This window comes from Coffea eugenioides, chromosome 5 (assembly GCF_003713205.1).
Source record: "Coffea eugenioides isolate CCC68of chromosome 5, Ceug_1.0, whole genome shotgun sequence".
In the NCBI taxonomy this organism is placed as follows: Eukaryota; Viridiplantae; Streptophyta; class Magnoliopsida; order Gentianales; family Rubiaceae; genus Coffea; species Coffea eugenioides.
This window is the reverse complement of record NC_040039.1, coordinates 51494566-51513514: the sequence shown is the minus strand read 5'-3', so window position 1 is coordinate 51513514 and position 18949 is coordinate 51494566. Positions and strand designations below refer to the sequence as shown.

Here is an 18949-nt window from a genome sequence, read left to right as displayed (position 1 = left end):
TCTTTTATATATATTTTTTTTTATATTTTTTTGTTCTCATTTGTTATGCCTTCCTCCCGAAAAGGAAGTAGTATGCTAAAGAAAGCAAGTTTACATAACATAATTAATATTGTTTCGGGCTTTTATCTAAGGTGACTTTCATCATAAAAGAAGTTGGTCCGCTAAATGGAACATAAATAAGAAAAGTTTTTCTGGCGTAGAATTTATAATTTTGGAGACTACTCTATTGTTCTTAATTGCTTTTAATACTTTAAAATCCATATATTCTTTTTTTTTTTTTTTTTTTTTTTTTCTCTTTAATCTAGCGTAGAAGCTCAGAATCATTTATTCAATAAAAAAATACTTTAAAGTTTCTCCCACTTTAAGGCAAGATTCGTCGTTCCATTTTGCCAACCCCAGTTTTGTAACAACCACAATTCAGTAATTGATATATAATCAATTTTACAAGGACCGGGACGATCCATTTGTTCTTCCCTACGGAAATTGCACATATTCTTGTCTTACATTTTCTTCATTTTACGTGTACCCAAAAAATAAGTAACAGCAACAAATTCTATCCCGTTTGGCTTGAAAAAAAAAAAAGAAGAAGAAGAAGAGTTTGTGTTGCACCAACAATTGCAAGAGATCTTTTTGCTCTCTAAAATTTAGAGTGAAACTGTGTATCATTACATGAGTAAATTCCACTAAAATTAACCGATTCCAAAATTTTCTTCTCTTCCAACGGTACAAGTTTGATTAAATTAACTGTCAAGCTTATCTCAGAACTGAGACAAATTATCTCCTTCATACAAACATTTTCCTGCTAATTTAGTTTCCAGTGGATGATTATATTAGTCTAACCATGCCAAAAACAAAGAGCAAAGTTGCAGAACTGCACGATGATTAGATTCTGACAAGACGAATTTCAATTGAAGACTAGAATCCCAAAAAAAAAAAAAAAGAGACAAATAAAAGTAGTTGTCTTGCCCAACTATACATAACTATAACACAAGCCCAGATGAAAGATGAACCAAAATCTTAACCAAAGAACTTGGGATCATAGCCATTGCTGGAGGTAGCAAGAATGTAATAAGCCACAATATGGCCAATAGACCCCCATGCAAGAACGTCCACGATGTTGAATCCAACAGGGTCGTTGGACTTGAGCAGACTCACGTACTCCTTGGCTCTAGTATCCCCCGCTTCGAAGTGTGTTTGCCCGTTCTGCCCCGGCACCTGTTTTGCCACGTTTTCTCTCTGGAAGTTGAAGAAGACGAACCTGCCCAGAAACAAGGACAAGCCAGTGCTCAAGCTGATCACCAGAGGGGCGCTAAGCTCGGCTTTTACGCCGCCTGATGATGAGTTGAACCTCTTCTTCATGACTGGGGGGCAGAATGTGGAAGGCTTGCTGTTGAGGAAGATGCCCGCGGTGTCGGTGGGCTTGTTGAGGGGTCGGAGGCCTTGGAATGTTGGGGTTGAGAACAAAGTGGAAGCCATGACTGATTCAAATCCCTAGCCTGCCTCTGGTATCGTTGAGCAAGAGTGGTTTTCCGGATAATAATAGACACCCGATTCAAATGGAAAACGATGAAGCAACTCTAGTATATAGTTGGGAAATTGGGATGATATCTGGGAACAAAGAAACTGATTTGTGAGGAGGGAAATGAGAGGAGAAAGATTTTGTATGGTGACTTGTCTCTCGTTCATTGGGTCTTTCTGGATCAGGATTTTTCGCCTTCCCTACTGCATTACAAACATGTCAAAACGAAATAAGTACCAACTTTTATTACCCAAACAAAATAAAAATACATACCAACTCATGATCATTTTCAGACGTTCGATGCCAAAAATGGAGGATGCGCGTTCGAATCACGTCCGGTTCCACTCCCTAAAACAATATATATATCTATATATATTTTTCCATCGTCTGTGAACGAACTCTAAATTCTAAAGTAGTCTAACAAGTATTTTCGTTACAACAAAATTGTTTTCTCTAATTTCAAATTCCATCCAACTCAATTTTGGGTCTAAACTCCCATAAAACCTATAATTTGATGCTACTGCCCTAAACTCCGAAATTATGAACAGTTTTCCCACTTGGATTGCTATTTTAGGGATTTTAGTAAAAAAAAAAAATTATTATAACGATTTGATGTATATGAATAAAAAATATGATTGAAAAATATATTCACGACCACGAATCTAATACTACAATTTTTTTCCCCTGATAGGTGTCAAACATTTTCTGCTCCATTTTCGTCATTATGAATCTCATACACTGCTAGCGCTCAAAGTATTTTGTACCTGAAAAACCTTTCAATCGTAGATTTCATTGCGCTCCGGCAAACCACAAATCTCGTCCTTCTGTTTCGGATACGCTTTTACCACAAAGTCAAATGACACCGCTAAACATTTTACCAGGAGCAGACGGCCAAATTCTTACCACGATCACTGATGACGGGCACCCACAACAGGATTAAACATAGGATGCAGCCAGTTGGAGACATGATCCACACGATTTAACATAGGAAAAATTCCCACCAATCTGGCCATAAAGATCGTACCATAGACATGATGCTTGCTGCAATGAAGGATTGCTTGCTTTTTCATCATTTCTCAGAGACTGAAGGACGCATATATTTACAAACGGCCCCGACGTCAGCTCACAATCGAAACTCACCAGCTTGAGGCCGGACCAGTGACCATCTGGTTATGTGCAAAAAGCATCACAGGATAGACAATCACAACTACAGGATCTGCAAAGAAACAGCTACGTAGAGCACATCGTTTAGCATGAACCAACTACTCTCCCAAGAACAAATTCAATCGACTCACAACTTGACATGGAAAGGTAAACGAGACGAAAAAAAAGAAACAGGAATTGCAGCAACCAATGGATTAGGTTTCACGTTGAACCTCGTCCGTTCAAACATACATCAATTGCACCACGTAAATAAGACGGATCAAATGTTCCGAGACAGAATAACTTGGCTGAGATAAGCTAACAGTTCCACGGAAAAGAAACATGATAGACCTTCATGACACATTCCAAGCCTGACCCTAGTCCGAGAAAACCCTAGCACTACGTGCTTTCTTCTTCACACATGACACAACTAGGGTTGGTTAGCCTTCTGTACATCCCCTCCAATAGAATTTATGAGGCTGAAATGGTGCGTCACCATCAATAGTCTACTAGCACAACATAACAAATTTACACCTAGACCCACTAATACAGCAAACTAACCTAAAGGTTTACACAGTTGTGCCACATCAAGCGAAACCAAATCCAAGCTGAAGCGCATGATCGAAGAGTGCATAACCAACTCAGATTATTGTATCAAGGTATGAATAATTCCGCCGTCGCCCAAACTCCAGAAGGCTACCGTATGTCCGGTCCCAGACTCCAACAAAAAGAGACTCCGTATCAGGACTGAAAGACATCCCAGATATCTCCCCAAAGAAGTCAATTTCCTGTTCCTTTTCATACCCGCTTTTGACATCAAAAACATGGACAAAATCAGCAGGCTCTGCCATTGCCATGAATCTACCATCAGATGAATAGCGGATGGACCGAATGGCTCCAAGATTGCCCTTCAAAGCACTGACACATTTGGATAGATAACGCATGTCCCAAATACGACAAGTTTTGTCCTGGTTTCCAGTAGCGAAAGTGATGCCATCAGGATGCCATGATGATGCAAATGAGTAATCCAGATGCCCGCATAAATTTGCTACTGCCTGTAATTGTTAAATATTTAGAAATTCTTCAAAATTAGATCCAGGGGTCACAATAACAAAAGGCATGAAAACTGCACTTACCTTTCCACTTCTAGAATCCACCAATATACCTTCTGGATGGTCTCCAACAATTATAAGAAGTTTACCATCAGGGCTCAGGGATGTGTGCTGCAACAGCACACCAAGGAAAAAAAATTAGCCATAGTAGTGGACTGTGATCTAGATCACCATCACGAATTAGGCACCAGAAAACCTACACAAACATAAGCAAGACAGAGCCAAGGGAGAAGATTCCCTTGTTCAACAAAATACCCTCAACATTCCCCCCCCCCCCATCAGCATACAACGACAATTGTGATCCAAATCCAATTGAGAAAATGCCAAACCAAACCCATCCAAAGAAAACAAGCAGCAGCAAAAGGAGTGAGAGAATATGCCAAAACCATGTTCTATCCAACTATAGGCCAAATCTCAGAATTCTGGTAGTCCTGAAATTCACACACACACACACAGAGACTTCACTTACATTCACTGGCCAATCAAAACGAAAATGCTTAGACAGCTGAAACTTTTCCATATCGAAGTCCCTAACTCCACAATCATTATTTGAAGCTGTAAAATGGACTGCACCACTGGAAATCAAAAGGTAATGCTTAGGATTCATCAAAGTAGGAAGCACACAACCCAATTACCATAAGAGGTAACAAACATATACCTCGGGGTAGTATATATGTCAACAGCATTAGTGATGGCATTATCATCATAAGTTGTCCGTGAACAGAAGCTAACTCCAGGCCTGTCCAAGAACTGCATCCAAAACAAGCCAGTACACTATCAATGGCAATGTCAAGCAGCAATTCAACCAAAGGGAGCCGCAAAGCACAGCACAAGAAGCAAGTTGAGGGCTACTGATCACCCACTCAAACCAAGTTTTTGTATATTTTGAACAGTGCCCAAGCTCTCTCACTAGTCCACACCTTTTAGCAAGAAAGATATCACCTATTTGCTAGACAAAGATAATGAAAAGTTGAGACCAACCAGAGAAGCTCTCCACCACAAAATGTTTTGCACCTTACACACCCAACCCATGAATGTCAGAAATAATCCCCTAATCTGATTCCCTACCAGTTGGTTTTTTCCAAGTAGAAGCTAGGCACATCACGAGAAAATGGGAAGCAAAAGTACCTTGCAAATCAGTTCTCCCTGAAAACCTCCAGCAACTAACAGGTTGTCTTTCACAGCTAGTGTACTTACTTGAGTCTGTGTAAACCCTTCCAGCAGGCTTCCAGGATGTTTCTACAGAGGAAAAGGGAGTTATAACTGGATCAAAGGGAACCAAGGCCAAGAATTTACAAAAGCACATATAACAAAGTTCCAAATTAAACATTTACCTCACATGGTGCCACATGTCCTGAAACGTTGAGAACTTCAGACTTGTTGCAGGTCAAGGTAGACCAATGAATGACAGAGAAATGTGACATAAAGTAGACATCATGCTTTGATGTAGCCCATACCAAATTCCTCAACTGTGTAAAGCAACAATGAATTTGCGTATCATTCAACCATCTCAAAGATGATTACTCTAGCCGAGAAAGTAACCAAACTGAATACACGAAAAATAGCAAATTCACAAACATGAGTACAAAACCCACAAGCAAAATCCACCAAGCCACTACTTGTTTTATGGTATCAAAAAAATATCGCACAAGTGAGAGCATTTCTTCATGATTCATCATTTCTTTCAACAGCGGCTTTCAAGTCCACTGCCTCTACATCAATTAAACATACCCCCAACTCAAAAAGATCAACGCTTCCAGTTTCCAAAGGTTCAACTGTGCACAAGTAATCCATTTGGAACTGAACTTTGATGGCAATAAAAGAGATCATTGGATCATTCCAAACAAATTAGCACCCGTCAACCCAATGACATCCCATTACAGAATATTTACAACATGAAGTGATATGCTCCAAAACCAACATATGAAGTGACATGTACGACTCCTTTAACAAAATTTAGAACTGATTCCAAATTAAAAGTTCAAGCATAATATCTTAGAGCAGACATAAGAATGACTGAAAGAGAAAACATCAAAGGTCAAAGAACGAAGAATGAAATTTTGATTTTCAAACGAGCAAATATGTCCACCTGGAAATGGAGAATCGTCGATTTCACGGATCTAGAATTCCGTCTGAACTCGTAAAAGGTAGCGCCTTTGTCGGTGCTTTTGCACTCCTGCAAAACAAAGAGAGAAATATAAATAAAACAACAACACAAGCAAGTAATAACATGTTTGATAATGCCAGAATTAAAGAAGGGGAAAGAGTTCACCCAAAAGAAAATCAAGGATTAAAGAGAACCATTCACCTTTTCTGATCCTTCTCCAGATTGAGGGATGTTTTCATAATTTTTGTACTGTTCTAATCTAGTCTGCCTGTATTTCTCCCTGGTTATGCTGAGCCTTTCCCAAGGAATGCCTTGGATGTCTTTTCCCCTCCTAGCTTGAGCAGCAGAAGTATCTTGCATTCTGTTGTTCTATAAAGAACAACTAAAAAGCTCAGAGAAACAAACATTTAACAATCTACAAAATATGAAATGACATTGAACATTTATTAGGATCAGCTTCAGTAAGTATGAGGAAGATGTAAGCATATGGCAAACCATGTAGTCATATTCATCGACATCAGAGTCAGAGCCACCGATATCTCTACCACGAAACTCATCATCCATGTCATCGTCCACGTCTTCCATTTCATATTCATCAGCCATGTAATCAGCATCATCTCCTTGGTGGTGGGACATGGTCTACTCAAAGAATAGACCGCCTACAATTAAAAAAGAAAAACCAATCTTGTCAAGCAATTAAGTCAGCTGCATTTCAACACTAAAATACAAGTGAAAATGAATTATTAATCATAACTTGTCTAGGGAAAAAAAAGAAGTTGCACAAAAATATAAAACAAAATAACCTTAGTATTCACAATATCAGCAAGACATACCACAGACTTGCCCCTTAAGTGTAAAGACATACATAAGAAAATAGTAGATAAATAAAATTTACTTATGCTAACACTACCTAAGGAAGACACTAATTATCCCAGTCCTGAAGCAAAAGACGAGACCATTAAGAAGCAAAAATTCCTGCTGGATTAGTATGACGGTATGGAAGGTGGACAAATGGATCCAATCCATATTTACAAGGAAAATATGGAACTCAAGGGATAACAACACTTATTTGACTAAAAAGGCAATCATTAACAGTTTAGCCCATCCGATTTCCAGACAATCCAAGCTACTCTACTATCCTTTTCTTGGATGTTATGGAAGCAGCATAAACAACTGCTTAATGCTTGGGAAACCGAAACAGTAGCCTAGATGGCAAACGCAAAATTTACTTGCAACAAGCATTCTATGGCTGTAACCTATAACCATACCCACATTTTATCATACATCCCAAAGCAAATCATTCCATCAGGCTACTTTTAAAATCCACCCAAGTATACAGGGGTAGATTTCCACCAAATCTACTGCATTGTATAACCAACAAACCAAATAAATTTACACAAGTTTCTTACACGGAATTATCAGGAGAATAAGAGCTTATCATTTTCACATGTTTCTGGCAGTATTTAGAACTGGATTTTTTAAACACCTAATTTAATTTACTTTATCTAGCCACAAACTAAGAGCGAAGAATAGACCTAGATAATTTAAAGCCAACGCCCAAAACGCAGTTCCTAATAAATACCTCTGCACAATGTTTATACTGCTACTGCAAATGTAATTCATGCATTGAACCCCCTCCCCCCCCCCCCCCAAAAATTATCATAACTCCAATTTATATTGTATGCCAAATTTGCACAGGATACCGGAACCAGAAAAAAAAATCGCTAATTTAAATACAAGAATTTCAATTATTAATTGTGCAGCAATTTCACGTTCATACCCTTAAAGAAAAACAAAGATCGAGACTTTCAAGCAAATTTCACGCGTCACAATAAAAAATCTCAAACATTTCCTGGCGGAACAACAATTATCTCTAATATATACGACAAAACAAAAATCATATAACACAGTTTAATAAACCTAGAACGTCCACACCTAACACCAAACGATAACCCTAAATAGAACTACTAGCACGAATTAAAAAAAGGTACGAAACAAAAAATTCTAACCTTTGAAATGGAAATCGATGATCAAACTCCCCTGATCTCGATCTCGTAATCGAATAAATCGGAAGAAATCGAAAGCGAAAATTAGCCGCGTTAAAAATAAAAAAATAATAAACCTTTTTATTTCGTAATTATTTAGATCGCGATAGGTCTCGAAGAGAGAGAAAGAGAGTCGGATGGGAAAGAAGAGAGAGTAAACAGTATCTATCTTTATCCACTGGTTCACCCAACGACGACGAAAGCCCGAATGAAAATGACTGCTTTAGCATTAAATTACATGTCGGTCGTAGTATTTGCCACTGTTTTTGGATTCAATTCACACAATTGCCCTAGTAACTGACCCTATTTAAGGTAAATTACTTTTTACCCCTATATTTTGATACTTTACTATATAACTCCCTTTATAGTTTAAAATCTTATGTATAACCCCCTCATGATTTAACTTAAAGTATCACCATTAGTTTTTCCGTTAAAACTAACTGTCAATAATAAAATATCAAAATCAAACTAATAAATTGATAAATCTATTCTTTCACTACCTTTTTGTTTCTTATTTTCTTTTTTCCTTTTCTTTCTCTCTGTTTCTCTCTCTTTTAGGAAGAGAAGAGATGATTTTGAAAACCATATTTTGGCCTAAAAAATCTTAATTTTCTTCAAATACAAAGAGATGGAAGAAAAATAAACAATAAAAAAAGACATAAAAAAAAGATAGAAGAAAAATATAAAACAAATAAATAAGACATAAAAAATGCAAAATTATTTTTTACTACAAATATCAGTATAGGTGCTTAACCCAATCGTTAATGGTATATTTTTCTTATTTATCCTTTTTTTGTTTCAATTTCTTCTTTTCTATGTTTGGAACGAAAAAATGTAATGAAAGTATAAATTTGTCAATTTGTTAGTTTGATTTTGACCTTTTATTATTAGTCATTGGTTTTAACAGAAAAACTAATAGCGACACTTTAATTTAAATCACAGTGGGGTTATATATAGGTTTTTAAAATCATAGAGATGTTACAAAAAACAACCGTCTACAACTTCAAGAATTTAGCTTCATTTCATTCACTTGATGATTTGTGTGGGAATGTAAACTGCAAGTCCAAACTCCAAACATTTGTTGTAAAATTCATATCCTTTGCTTTTCCCTTTTTCTCTAATTAAAAGCTGTATCTTGTAGAATTCACAGCAAAATCTTCGAACGTGGAACTCATATTCATCTTTTCCACATCCATACAAGGATGTACTCTTGTATAGACTGACTTGCTACGCAAACATTAGAATGCATGCATTGACTAATTAAGGACGTCATGTTGTTAGGATAAAACCAGTTTAGAGAGAACAACAGTAAAACCATTAGCTCGAACTCAAAACACAGTTGACTTGATCAAGAAGAATAACTTGTCTTAAAACTGCAACAGACGACAAACAGTGGCACCAAGAAAAGTTTAAATGTTCTAAGACAATGCAGCAAAAGGTTCATATGCACCCATCAAGGTATTGAATTGAACGGACATAATCCGCTTTTTGGTTCTTTTTTTTGTCGAGTAAGCAAGTAAATCTAAATCAAGATTTGACGTATATAGACAGAAGGCAATCTGGTTTTTGGGATTATAAACAAATATTTCTTTGTTTATGGGATTATAAAGTCGTGGATTTCAGGGATGATCAATCATTTTTGAAGTCCCAAAAAAAAAAAAAATACCACCCAGATTGCATATACGAAAAGGTGCAACGATGATAAAGGACCTCTGCCTAGCTTGATAATATATTAAAATTTACTGGTAAGCGCTGTAAGGTTTCAGTTTGGCTTGGGGAACCTAAAACAAATGTTCATGTAGAATTGTTTCAAAATATCGACAATTTTAGCTATGATGATGATGATGATGATGATGATGATGATGATTATGCCATATCCATCCACTCACGCATCCATTGTCAGGAATTTTTTTTCACTACTGTTTCCTCATCAACCCACGGAGTGTATAAAATTAGTAAACACCGTCGGCGTCGTGCAGAGCGTGAGCAGGGAAGTGAGGTGGTCCGACTAAGAGAAGGCGGACGAAGATCCACGTGTCAGAGATTCTTACGATCTTCTTCCCTATCCCCCGTTCATTCATTCCTTCCTTCATTCCGTCCGGTTCCTCCCAAGCCAATAATCCAACCCTCTCTCTCTCTCTCTCTCTATTCCATTAATCCATTTCCTTCCTGATTTCCCCCCCTACTACTACTGTCGTACTGCCCGTCGCTCCCCAGCCGAGTCTCGCCTGCCCCCCACCTCCTTCTCTCAGTCACTGTTCAGTCTCCACTCATCATTCTTCTGCTGTCCCTCCAAAAAAGTCTCCCGTACCACCGCCAATAACCATTCTTTTTTCCTCTCATGCACCCAAAGGTTTGCGCGCCACTCGCGATCGTAGTTCCTCTCAACTCATCATGGTCAACTTGCTCCGAAAAGTCTGGGAATCCGTCTCTCAACGTTCGGCCTCCGCCTCCTCCTCCTCCAGCTCTACCAATCAACCCGATAGATTCGACCAAATGACGTACCTGCTGACCTCCTCAACCGGCGACTTCGACCCGATTCCCCTCGACATATTTATCCAAATCCTCAAATTCCTCGGCCCCAAAGAATCCGCCAAGCTCAGCTCTGTTTGTAGGTTCTGGAAATTCATCGTTGCCGATAATCGCCTCTGGATTTATTTCCTTCAGAATCAACAGGAGCCTTGGGATTCCATTTTCTTCGCTGAAACTCACCTGCGATCCGGTTATCCTCTTCAGTACGCTCCCCTCCTTCTTATTTCCAAGTTTCAATCTTTTTCTGTCTTTTCAATTCTCGCTGATACATCCCACCACTTCAGTATGTTTCCTGCTGTACTACTGATCATACCCTCCTCCTCCTCCTCTCCTTCATCACCCTCTCTCTCGTCCGCACCCCCCCCCCCACCCCAAAAAAAAAAGAACTGGGAATTGCTTTGAAGTTGCATATGCCCGAAAACTGTATAAAACTTCACTCCCAAGATCATCTTTACTGTTGTTGACTGATATCTGTAGCTGCATTTTGAAATGATTATAATTTACCTTTTTTTTTTGGACAATTCAATTTACCATAGTAGTACATTTTCGTTTTCCTGGTAGTACATTTTGTTGTTTGAGATTCCTGATTGTTGCTTGTTGTTTACTTATTATCTAATCCTGAAACTATGAATTTGTTGGGCCCAGTATGTTATTAACTAAGCTAGACTCTGGAAAACTAATGACCCAAAAAAAAAAAAGACGATTATGGGACCTAATATTGGTGTTGGCATCTGATTGCAGAATGTTTCCGACTCAGATGCCTGACTTGTCATTCATGCATATATATGCTCAGCGAGCACAGGTTCCTGGTGCTATAATTATTGATGGTACGCATTGACACCTTAGCGTATTGATTTTCCTGGATTTTGGAACTTGAGCAAATCTTTAATACATTCTTTATATTTGTTAAGGACCAGTTTGTTTCTTGTGGCAATTAAATGATGCATTTCCTTTCATGTATATCTTTGGAAAATTGGCCCCATAGGATTACAAGTTTGAAACTTAATTCCTTATTTCGAAGGTCTAACTTTGCTTAGTTCTGATTGACTTTTACCATGTGTATATGAAGGTGGCTCTGGCTACTGCAAATTTGGATGGAGTAAATATGCTTCTCCTTCTGGGAGGTCTGCTACTTTTCTGGTGAGCTTTGTGCTTTAAGCTTAGTGTTACATTCATTAGCAGAACAGCTTTTGATTTTTGCAAAGCCACACAACCATTTATACACATATTTTGACAGAACTAGAATCTTTGACTCCAATTTTTCTTCTGTCCGGAATTTTTGTCTTGTGCAGGAATTTGGTAATATTGAGTCCCCAATGTATTCTAGACTCAGACATTTCTTTTCTACAATTTATGGCAGGTTAGCATTGCTGGAATTCGTACTTCATATGGAGTACTTTGAAGATTTTTGGCTGTTTCTTTGTTTGAGTCTTTTGGTGTTTTGTATTATTGAGTTATGTAGCACTTGTCAGTATGCTGGGTTTTCTATTGAGAAGGTATGAGTATGTTGGTCCAAAAACTTTTCTTCCTTTGATTATCGAATGTGTTGAGGCATTTGCCACTGAAGAATTAGTATTAAAGTGGCATAACTTGGTTGTTGACGTTACCTGTCCAAACATTCCAAGTAACTTGTTTCAGAATGCATTTTGACTTCGTGCTTCTTTACTTTGTGTTTTTAAATTTAATTGGTGTTAGTTTAAAGATTTTTGAGTATGTGCAGGATGCAGGTGAAAGCAAATACGCAGCCAATTGTTTTGTCTCTTCCTATCTGCCATTCTGATGGTCAGCTTCTGAACATTTGGCTCTATTTCAGAAACCATTTTTTTTTATATATTTAAGAAGGTTTACACTTTATAAAGAATGTCCATACATGAATCAAGATTCAAATTTCTGGAATTCTCCAATGGTGGAATATTTCTTGTATCATGTAACAGTTTACAGTCTTGATCAATTCTATAGGCTTAACATTAGAGATTATTTGTTAAAGATTGTGCTAGAACCTTGTTGTTTACTGTGACCTATTTTATTTCAGATACCGAGTCTGATATAGCAGCTAGAAAGCAGCTTAAAGAAGCTATCTATACTGCATTATTTGACATGAATGTTCCTGCTGTTTGTGCGATCAATCAGGTAGTATAGCTATCCTTTTCTTCTGTTGTCCTGTGCAAAAATGAAAAAGAATTCAATTGCACTATGCATGGTTTACTTTCCAATTGTGTCTGCTCTTAGGAATATCTATCTGTCTCCCTCCCTCTCTTTCTCTCTAGTGCACATACTAACACATGGAAATTAGTGAAATTTAGGAAAGACTGAAGAGTTTTCCATATACTTTTACATGCTATAGTTAACTAACCTTATAAATTGTTGTGAACCTAAATGATGTTCATTGGGCTTTTATATTGATGACATGGATTTTTATGCTAAGTTGCTATGTTCAAGTCAATTAACTGTACTCACGGTTGAGCTATCTTTAACATTCTTTGATCTAGTTAAGGAATTCATAGTACCATGGCTCTATTTTCAATTTGGGCTCATTTGTAACATTCATAATCTGTATTATCTCTGACGGTACGGCTTTTCTGGGGATAGCTTTTTCATAAGTAGAGTATTTTCAAACAGAAAAGGAAGTTTCTGCCACTGGACTAATTTTATAGGCATGAACTAATAGACACATCAAAGAATTGAAGTGTGTGTCATCTCCCTCTTGCCAGACAATTCTAAGTCTTGATTTCATCTGAGATAATTGAATAGCAGTAATTCGTTTTAATTATGCTCTGGTTTATAGTAAATTCAAATGGTTATTTGCATGGGCAGAGTAGTTTATTGAGAATTAGTTATTTCTGTCTTTTTTTATTTCCTGATGGAGTATTCTGAATTAACTCTAGGCAGTTTTAGCATTATTTGCGGCAAGGCGAACCTCAGGAGTTGTTGTCAACATTGGTTTTAACCAAACATCCGTTGTTCCAAGTAAGCTAGTTTCTCAGCACCAGACTTGAGTTTCTAAATGTTCTGCGCTGAATCTTAACTGTATACACCTGACAAAAGAGTTTCTGTAATAAGATGAAAGTACAACTCCATGTCTCAGCTTTCAATGTGCACAAGGAGTTGGTTTTCCCTTATCTTTCTGTCCCTTTGGTTGTTGGACTTATTGTACATCCTCAAGCTGTCTTGTTGAGTGGACAGAAAGAACTCTTCTTTGGTTCTTTGTCCATCCTTTCTGCCCTTCTTATCTTGTGTGGTCATGCTTGTACGTGTGCGTGGAACTTCCCAGGTTTCTTATCACAATAACCTTGTCATCTGTCTTAACAGTTTTGCATGGGAGAGTAATGCACAGAGTGGGTGTTGAAGTAACCGGAATGGGGGCTTTAAAACTTACAGGATTCCTTAGGGAAAAGATGCAGCAGAAGAATCTACATTTTGATTCTCTGTATACTGTGCGTGCATTGAAAGAGGTACGAGCATTGCCCGCTCATGTCTTATTATTCGTTTCACTCTGGAGGTTGATGAAGAGATTGGGGTTGGCTAACCTGGCCTGCCCTTTTTCCTTTTTGGCCTTTTATCACAACAAATAGGTTTGACTTAAAAGTTCTAAAAATGTTATAAACACAAATAACGGGAATAATGGATAAAGGATCAGCTCCTAACTCATAGGTCCCTACCAGAACAGCATTGCTTGCTTTTGTACTAAAATGTGAACTTTCAATAACTCAATCCTTCGGTGGGCTCTCCTACTTACATCTTTCCAGCGAATGACATACCCGAAATCTCACTGAATATTCGAAGTTCTACCTTTTAAGTTTTCATTGGTATTTTGGGAGAACTTAGGGCATAGGTTGGGTTTTCAGTTATCAGTTGGTTGCTGATTCATGATTAAATGACAATATGTTGTCTTATACAAGTTTATCCCTAATTAGACATTTTTGTTGTCAAGACTTTTTCAGCACACCGGTCATTTATCATTTTGAATGTATTTGCAGAACTTATGCTATGTTGCTTTTGATTATGAAGCTGAACTTCGAAAAGACACAGAAGCATCTTTTCAAGTTGCAGCTGAAGGATGGTTTACACTTTCAAAGGAGCGCTTTCAAACAGGAGAAATTCTATTCCAGCCTCGTATTGCAGGAGTGTATGTCTGGTTCTCCTTATTGTTGTTACTTGTGGAAGTTTCTTAAGTAACAAAGTATTATTTCATTATGAGATCTTGCCAGCACAAGGCTGTTGCTTTTCTAATGAGATCCCATTAGAACATCCTGTAATTAATATAGTCTCAGGGATTGCCCTCGTGGATGTCTCTGAAAGTCTTTAGCTTGGGATTAAGTGTGCCTATAGGATGTTAGGTGATCATCAGGCTTTCATTTACCACTGAAAACTTTCTTTCTTCTCTTCGTTAAGTAAAATTAATCATTTGTAAACCAAAAAAGAAGAAAACAAACTGGTCTTATTGGACTTAGGAGAAAAGATATTGACATTGACAATGCCATAATTATTTTCCCCTTCTGTACTACTTTCGTGTGAGAAGCCTCATTCAAGGATGATAAGGAAAATAGGGAAAGTAACATAGTATAATTTGACCTGGTAATTCTGAGAGAAACCCCGTCTCTTGTCCTTCGCTGTCTCTTTTCTGCTTTCTTCTTCTTCTTCTTCAATTTTTTTTCCCCATTTACCCTATGTAGATTACACATTTATGATCTTGTAGGCGTACAATGAGTTTGCACCAGGCTGTGGCACTTTGCTTGGATCATTGCCAGGATTCAGAATTATCTGGAGATGATAACTGGTTCAAAACAGTCGTTCTGTCCGGAGGTTCAGCATGTTTGCCAGGATTAGCAGGTGAAAAGCAATTTTACTGAAGCATTTTGTTTGAACAGGCCTCTAAAGTATAATATGCAGGCAGAATTTAATTGTTGTATTCACTAGACCAAGAGAAAACGAGGGGATGAAAGTCTGAAGGGAAGTATTGGTCTTGTTTAAGTTGTTCCTCCTAACCCACCATTTCCTTTTCAGAAAGATTAGAGAAGGAACTTCTTCAATCTCTTCCTCATTCTACATCAAAAGGACTCAAAGTTATCCCTTCGCCTTATGGTGCAGATTCGGCATGGTATGGAGCAAAGCTCATTGGCAATGTAAGCTACTAGATCATGACATGAATTTAAGTGGATGAACATATTTGCACATTTCCATCAAACATTTTATTTCATACCGTATGCTTTAGATGAATATCCTCAATTTAGCAGAAACAAGGATATGAAAATTTGGTGAGCCAGGAGGGCTTCCCCCCTCACAGTGACTGGATTAATTTCTGTACTGTCATTGAGATATGTAGTTGATATGTCTTTAGATTAGGCAAATTCACACCGCTTCTGATCTAAGTTTTTGCTTTGTTACCATCTACAGTTGAGCACCTTTCCAGGTTCTTGTTGCGTGACAAAGAAACAATATCGCCAGAGGTCGAGGCGCAACCTCAGGTGGTGAATTTCAGACTCCAGCAGCAATTTAGGTTGGAATAAAAGACAAATTACAGTAGTACCACGGCATGTGTGATCAATCATACAGAAGTGGGCTGTCAGAAATGAGCAATTGCGATCATAGATCAGTCCAAGTGTGTCTGATACTAGAGAACTGGGTAGTCTAGATATTTTGCTATGACAAGCATTCTTGGAATATTTTTCATTTTTGTTTCACCAATGTATAAGCTTGCAATGTTGTATTGTACCCCTCTATTTCATACTAAAAACGCACAGTGAACATTCAAAGTAAGAATGATCATTGGAAAATAAAACATAAATTGTGCAATTTTAAGTAATATTGTTGCCGTCTCCGAATAGTTCTCATATCACAATATGTGTGGATCAAATCATTGTTGAAAAAACACGCTTTTGTGAGGGGAAGTTGGAATCCTGCATTTTTTCCCCCATAATACAAATTGCAGGGGACAAGACCATTCATTGTAACATCCTTGAGGTCAATTTACATGGATAAGGATTCCCTATGTTACTGATTTCTCTGAGAAGCTGATCGGCAGCGCTTTACACCATGCTGGATCTTGAGGTCTAAGAGAGAAACTAAAGTTACAGATGCTAAAATCAAACCCGATTTTCAAGTTTAATCAAGAAGGGTACAAATGTAGCTTTTGGCTTTCTCAATTTCCTTACCGTAAAAAGGAGAAATCGATGTTTTGAGGTAATTTGAAGACACGGGAAACACACGATCTTCCTCTAAATCAGCTTGCTGCTTTCTCTAGTTCAGTCCTGTAAAAGCTCTACACATAACCCAATCACGAGACCAAAGCATTCTGCAATCCCGTTTCGATCTCCTGATTTGTTGTTTATTTGTTCGCTGTTTTTAGCCCCCTATCCTGGCTATCAACAAGTTCCATCCAACACCTTGAAGATATCAGCAGACTGAGAATGACAAATGTCCCCTACGACAAACTCGTGAACAATATCATCTACTTCAACAAAGCTTAAGCCATTTGCAATATCCAAGTTTTTGTCCCTCATAAAACCCCACAAGTTACTGGCCATTTCTTTCGCTCCCACTGTAGCAAAGAAGCCTCCAACTTGCTTATACCTGTCCGCGGTTGGCTCCAATTTGACTAGCTCTCTACATACACGTTCCCCTCTATCCTGGTCTTTATAGATTCTACAAGCATTTAGCAATGCACCCCATATAACCGAGTTAGGCTTTTCTGACATACAAGAAATGAGTTCTTCAGCATCTGCTAGCCTCCCGGCACGACCAAGTAGGTCAACCATGCAACCATAGTGTTCCATGGATGGTCTAATCCCATAAAAATGTGTCATTTCATTAAAGTAATGAAAGCCAGACTCGACGCATCCTCCATGAGAGCAAGCAGACAGCATTGCCACAAAGATAACTTCATTCGGGCTAATCCCATTTTCTATCATCTGATTAAATAGTTCAAAACATCTCCTAGCTTCACCATGAGCTGCGAATCCTGAGATGATAACTCCCCATGCAACAACATCTTTCTCAGGCATATTCTTGAATACTTCATAGCTAAGGTCTATGCAGCCACATTTGGCATACATGTCAACCATTGCAGTAGCAAGCCTAACCTGAACATTGACACCATTTTTCGCAATGTATGTGTGTATCCATCTTCCCTGATCCAAAGCTCCTAAATGAGCACAGGCAGATAATGCGCTAACAAGCGTTGCCTCGTTCAACTGAACTCGATTCGCCACCATTTCTTGAAAGGTAGATAGAGCTTCTGCATGCATATTACTCTTGCTATACCCAGTTATCATCGTGCTCCAAGTTGCAGTATCCCTCTTGCTCATTTTATCGAACAGTTCTCTGGCAATGCCAAATTGACCTTGGTTAAGGTGACCAGTGATCATGGCATTCATGACAAGAACACTTCCATTGGAAACTGAAGCAAGAAGTCTTTCTGCAGAGTCCATGTGACCGCAGTTTGAGTACATACTAATTAACGAGCTTAAGACATGGGTGGTTGGTTCCATGCCGGCCTTGATTATCTGGGCATGTACTTGTTTCCCTTCAGAAGTGGCTCTCATTCGGGAACATGATTTGAGCACAAAAGTGTATGTATAGGTATCAGGGTTGAGTCCATTTGACAACAAGTCTTGATACAACCGAAGGGATTGATTATCTAGGAAATGATGACCAAGCGTTAGGCCTCTAATCAAGCTGTTGTAGGCAAATGTATCAGGACAAGAAATTGACTCGAAAACTGACAGGGCATAGGAAAGGTGAGAGGTTGAAACGTAGGATTCAATGAGTCTTCCCGGATTCAGGGGATGATGAATCAGTCCTGAAACTGTCAGTTGGGCATGCAGTTGTTTAACTTCCTGGGAAAAATGGCACATTTGAAGCAAGTATACGGCGGCGTTTGGGACTTTTGCAGACGAGAATTTTGTATTGCTCGGATCAAGTGCCCGTGGGCTTACAGTTACAGCTGCCGCAGCCATATCCAATAATGGTGCATTTGCACCAATCTGACTTTTCAGATAACAGCAGGAGCCTTATCCAAGCAATGCAAGGACTCCCACTCCTTAGTAAGTTGTTTTTGACAGGAAAAGGACAAATAAGAATACTTGTTAAGTGGACATATATTCTAAGACGAGAAAATAAGACTATCGACCTTTATTTAGGCTATATTCATGTCCAGTCTCTCGAGTGTATTCATTGAAACTAAATTTGTTATTGGCTGACAACTGTGGATAACTCGGCCTACCCTAGCTAAATCCACCCCATTCATTCCCCTGATTCAAGGGACAATGAGTAAACCTCATCAGGATCCCATGTGCCCTCTCCAGTATCAATACCCTTCCACTACTACTTCTAAAAGAGGTACGCAATTTAACTCACACATTGAACTCCCGAACTACTTCCGACTTCAACATCAGAATGAGACCGGATGATAAAGCCTCAATAACCTTTGAGCAAATCCCAATTCAACAATGGCACACAAATGCGAGAGAGAAACAGCCTACTTGCCCTCACC

General features: G+C 38.4%; 4 protein-coding genes across 4 annotated transcripts; 1 reads left to right on the top strand and 3 right to left on the bottom strand.

The window, feature by feature from the left end:
• Window positions 1–794: 794 nt before the first annotated feature.
• On the bottom strand, window positions 795–1582 carry LOC113770265 (photosystem I reaction center subunit V, chloroplastic). Its single transcript, XM_027314683.1, has one exon. It carries the CDS (start codon window positions 1474–1476, stop codon window positions 1018–1020), a length of 459 nt encoding a protein of 152 aa, XP_027170484.1. The 5' UTR covers window positions 1477–1582; the 3' UTR covers window positions 795–1017.
• A 1268-nt stretch (window positions 1583–2850) lies between these two features.
• Window positions 2851–8113, bottom strand: LOC113770264 (uncharacterized WD repeat-containing protein C2A9.03). Its single transcript, XM_027314682.1, has 10 exons — window positions 7891–8113; window positions 6377–6540; window positions 6083–6250; window positions 5864–5950; window positions 5109–5243; window positions 4903–5013; window positions 4433–4524; window positions 4244–4349; window positions 3799–3885; window positions 2851–3717 (listed from the first exon to the last, which is right to left on the bottom strand). The coding sequence occupies exons 2-10, from the start codon at window positions 6515–6517 to the stop codon at window positions 3304–3306; spliced, it is 1341 nt and encodes a 446-aa protein (XP_027170483.1). The 5' UTR covers window positions 6518–6540; window positions 7891–8113; the 3' UTR covers window positions 2851–3303.
• A 1727-nt stretch (window positions 8114–9840) lies between these two features.
• On the top strand, window positions 9841–16261 carry LOC113770486 (actin-related protein 8). Its single transcript, XM_027314955.1, has 12 exons — window positions 9841–10661; window positions 11200–11285; window positions 11528–11598; window positions 11751–11818; window positions 12179–12240; window positions 12491–12588; window positions 13344–13425; window positions 13768–13910; window positions 14436–14584; window positions 15155–15288; window positions 15463–15581; window positions 15853–16261. Exons 1-12 carry the CDS (start codon window positions 10321–10323, stop codon window positions 15928–15930), a joined length of 1431 nt encoding a protein of 476 aa, XP_027170756.1. The 5' UTR covers window positions 9841–10320; the 3' UTR covers window positions 15931–16261.
• A 98-nt stretch (window positions 16262–16359) lies between these two features.
• LOC113770485 (pentatricopeptide repeat-containing protein At5g56310-like) lies at window positions 16360–18526 on the bottom strand. The gene is made up of 2 exons (XM_027314954.1): window positions 16611–18526; window positions 16360–16508 (listed from the first exon to the last, which is right to left on the bottom strand). The coding sequence occupies exon 1, from the start codon at window positions 18411–18413 to the stop codon at window positions 16821–16823; it is 1593 nt and encodes a 530-aa protein (XP_027170755.1). The 5' UTR covers window positions 18414–18526; the 3' UTR covers window positions 16360–16508; window positions 16611–16820.
• Window positions 18527–18949: the final 423 nt, after the last annotated feature.

What these genes read in the sequence shown, in the direction of transcription:
- LOC113770265 (XM_027314683.1), bottom strand. Translation starts at nt 1,476, where the DNA reads ATGGCTTCCACTTTGTTCTCAACCCCAACATTCCAAGGCCTCCGACCC.
- LOC113770264 (XM_027314682.1), bottom strand. Translation starts at nt 6,517, where the DNA reads ATGTCCCACCACCAAGGAGATGATGCTGATTACATGGCTGATGAATAT. An exon ending in CGACGATTCTCCATTTCCAG is followed by an intron (nt 5,244 to 5,863) that starts GTGGACATATTT and finishes TGCTTTACACAG; the next exon opens with TTGAGGAATTTGGTATGGGC. An exon ending in GACATATATACTACCCCGAG is followed by an intron (nt 4,350 to 4,432) that starts GTATATGTTTGT and finishes TTTGATTTCCAG; the next exon opens with TGGTGCAGTCCATTTTACAG.
- LOC113770486 (XM_027314955.1), top strand. Translation starts at nt 10,321, where the DNA reads ATGGTCAACTTGCTCCGAAAAGTCTGGGAATCCGTCTCTCAACGTTCG. An exon ending in CGATCCGGTTATCCTCTTCA is followed by an intron (nt 10,662 to 11,199) that starts GTACGCTCCCCT and finishes ATCTGATTGCAG; the next exon opens with AATGTTTCCGACTCAGATGC. An exon ending in CTGTGCGTGCATTGAAAGAG is followed by an intron (nt 13,911 to 14,435) that starts GTACGAGCATTG and finishes ATGTATTTGCAG; the next exon opens with AACTTATGCTATGTTGCTTT.
- LOC113770485 (XM_027314954.1), bottom strand. Translation starts at nt 18,413, where the DNA reads ATGGCTGCGGCAGCTGTAACTGTAAGCCCACGGGCACTTGATCCGAGC.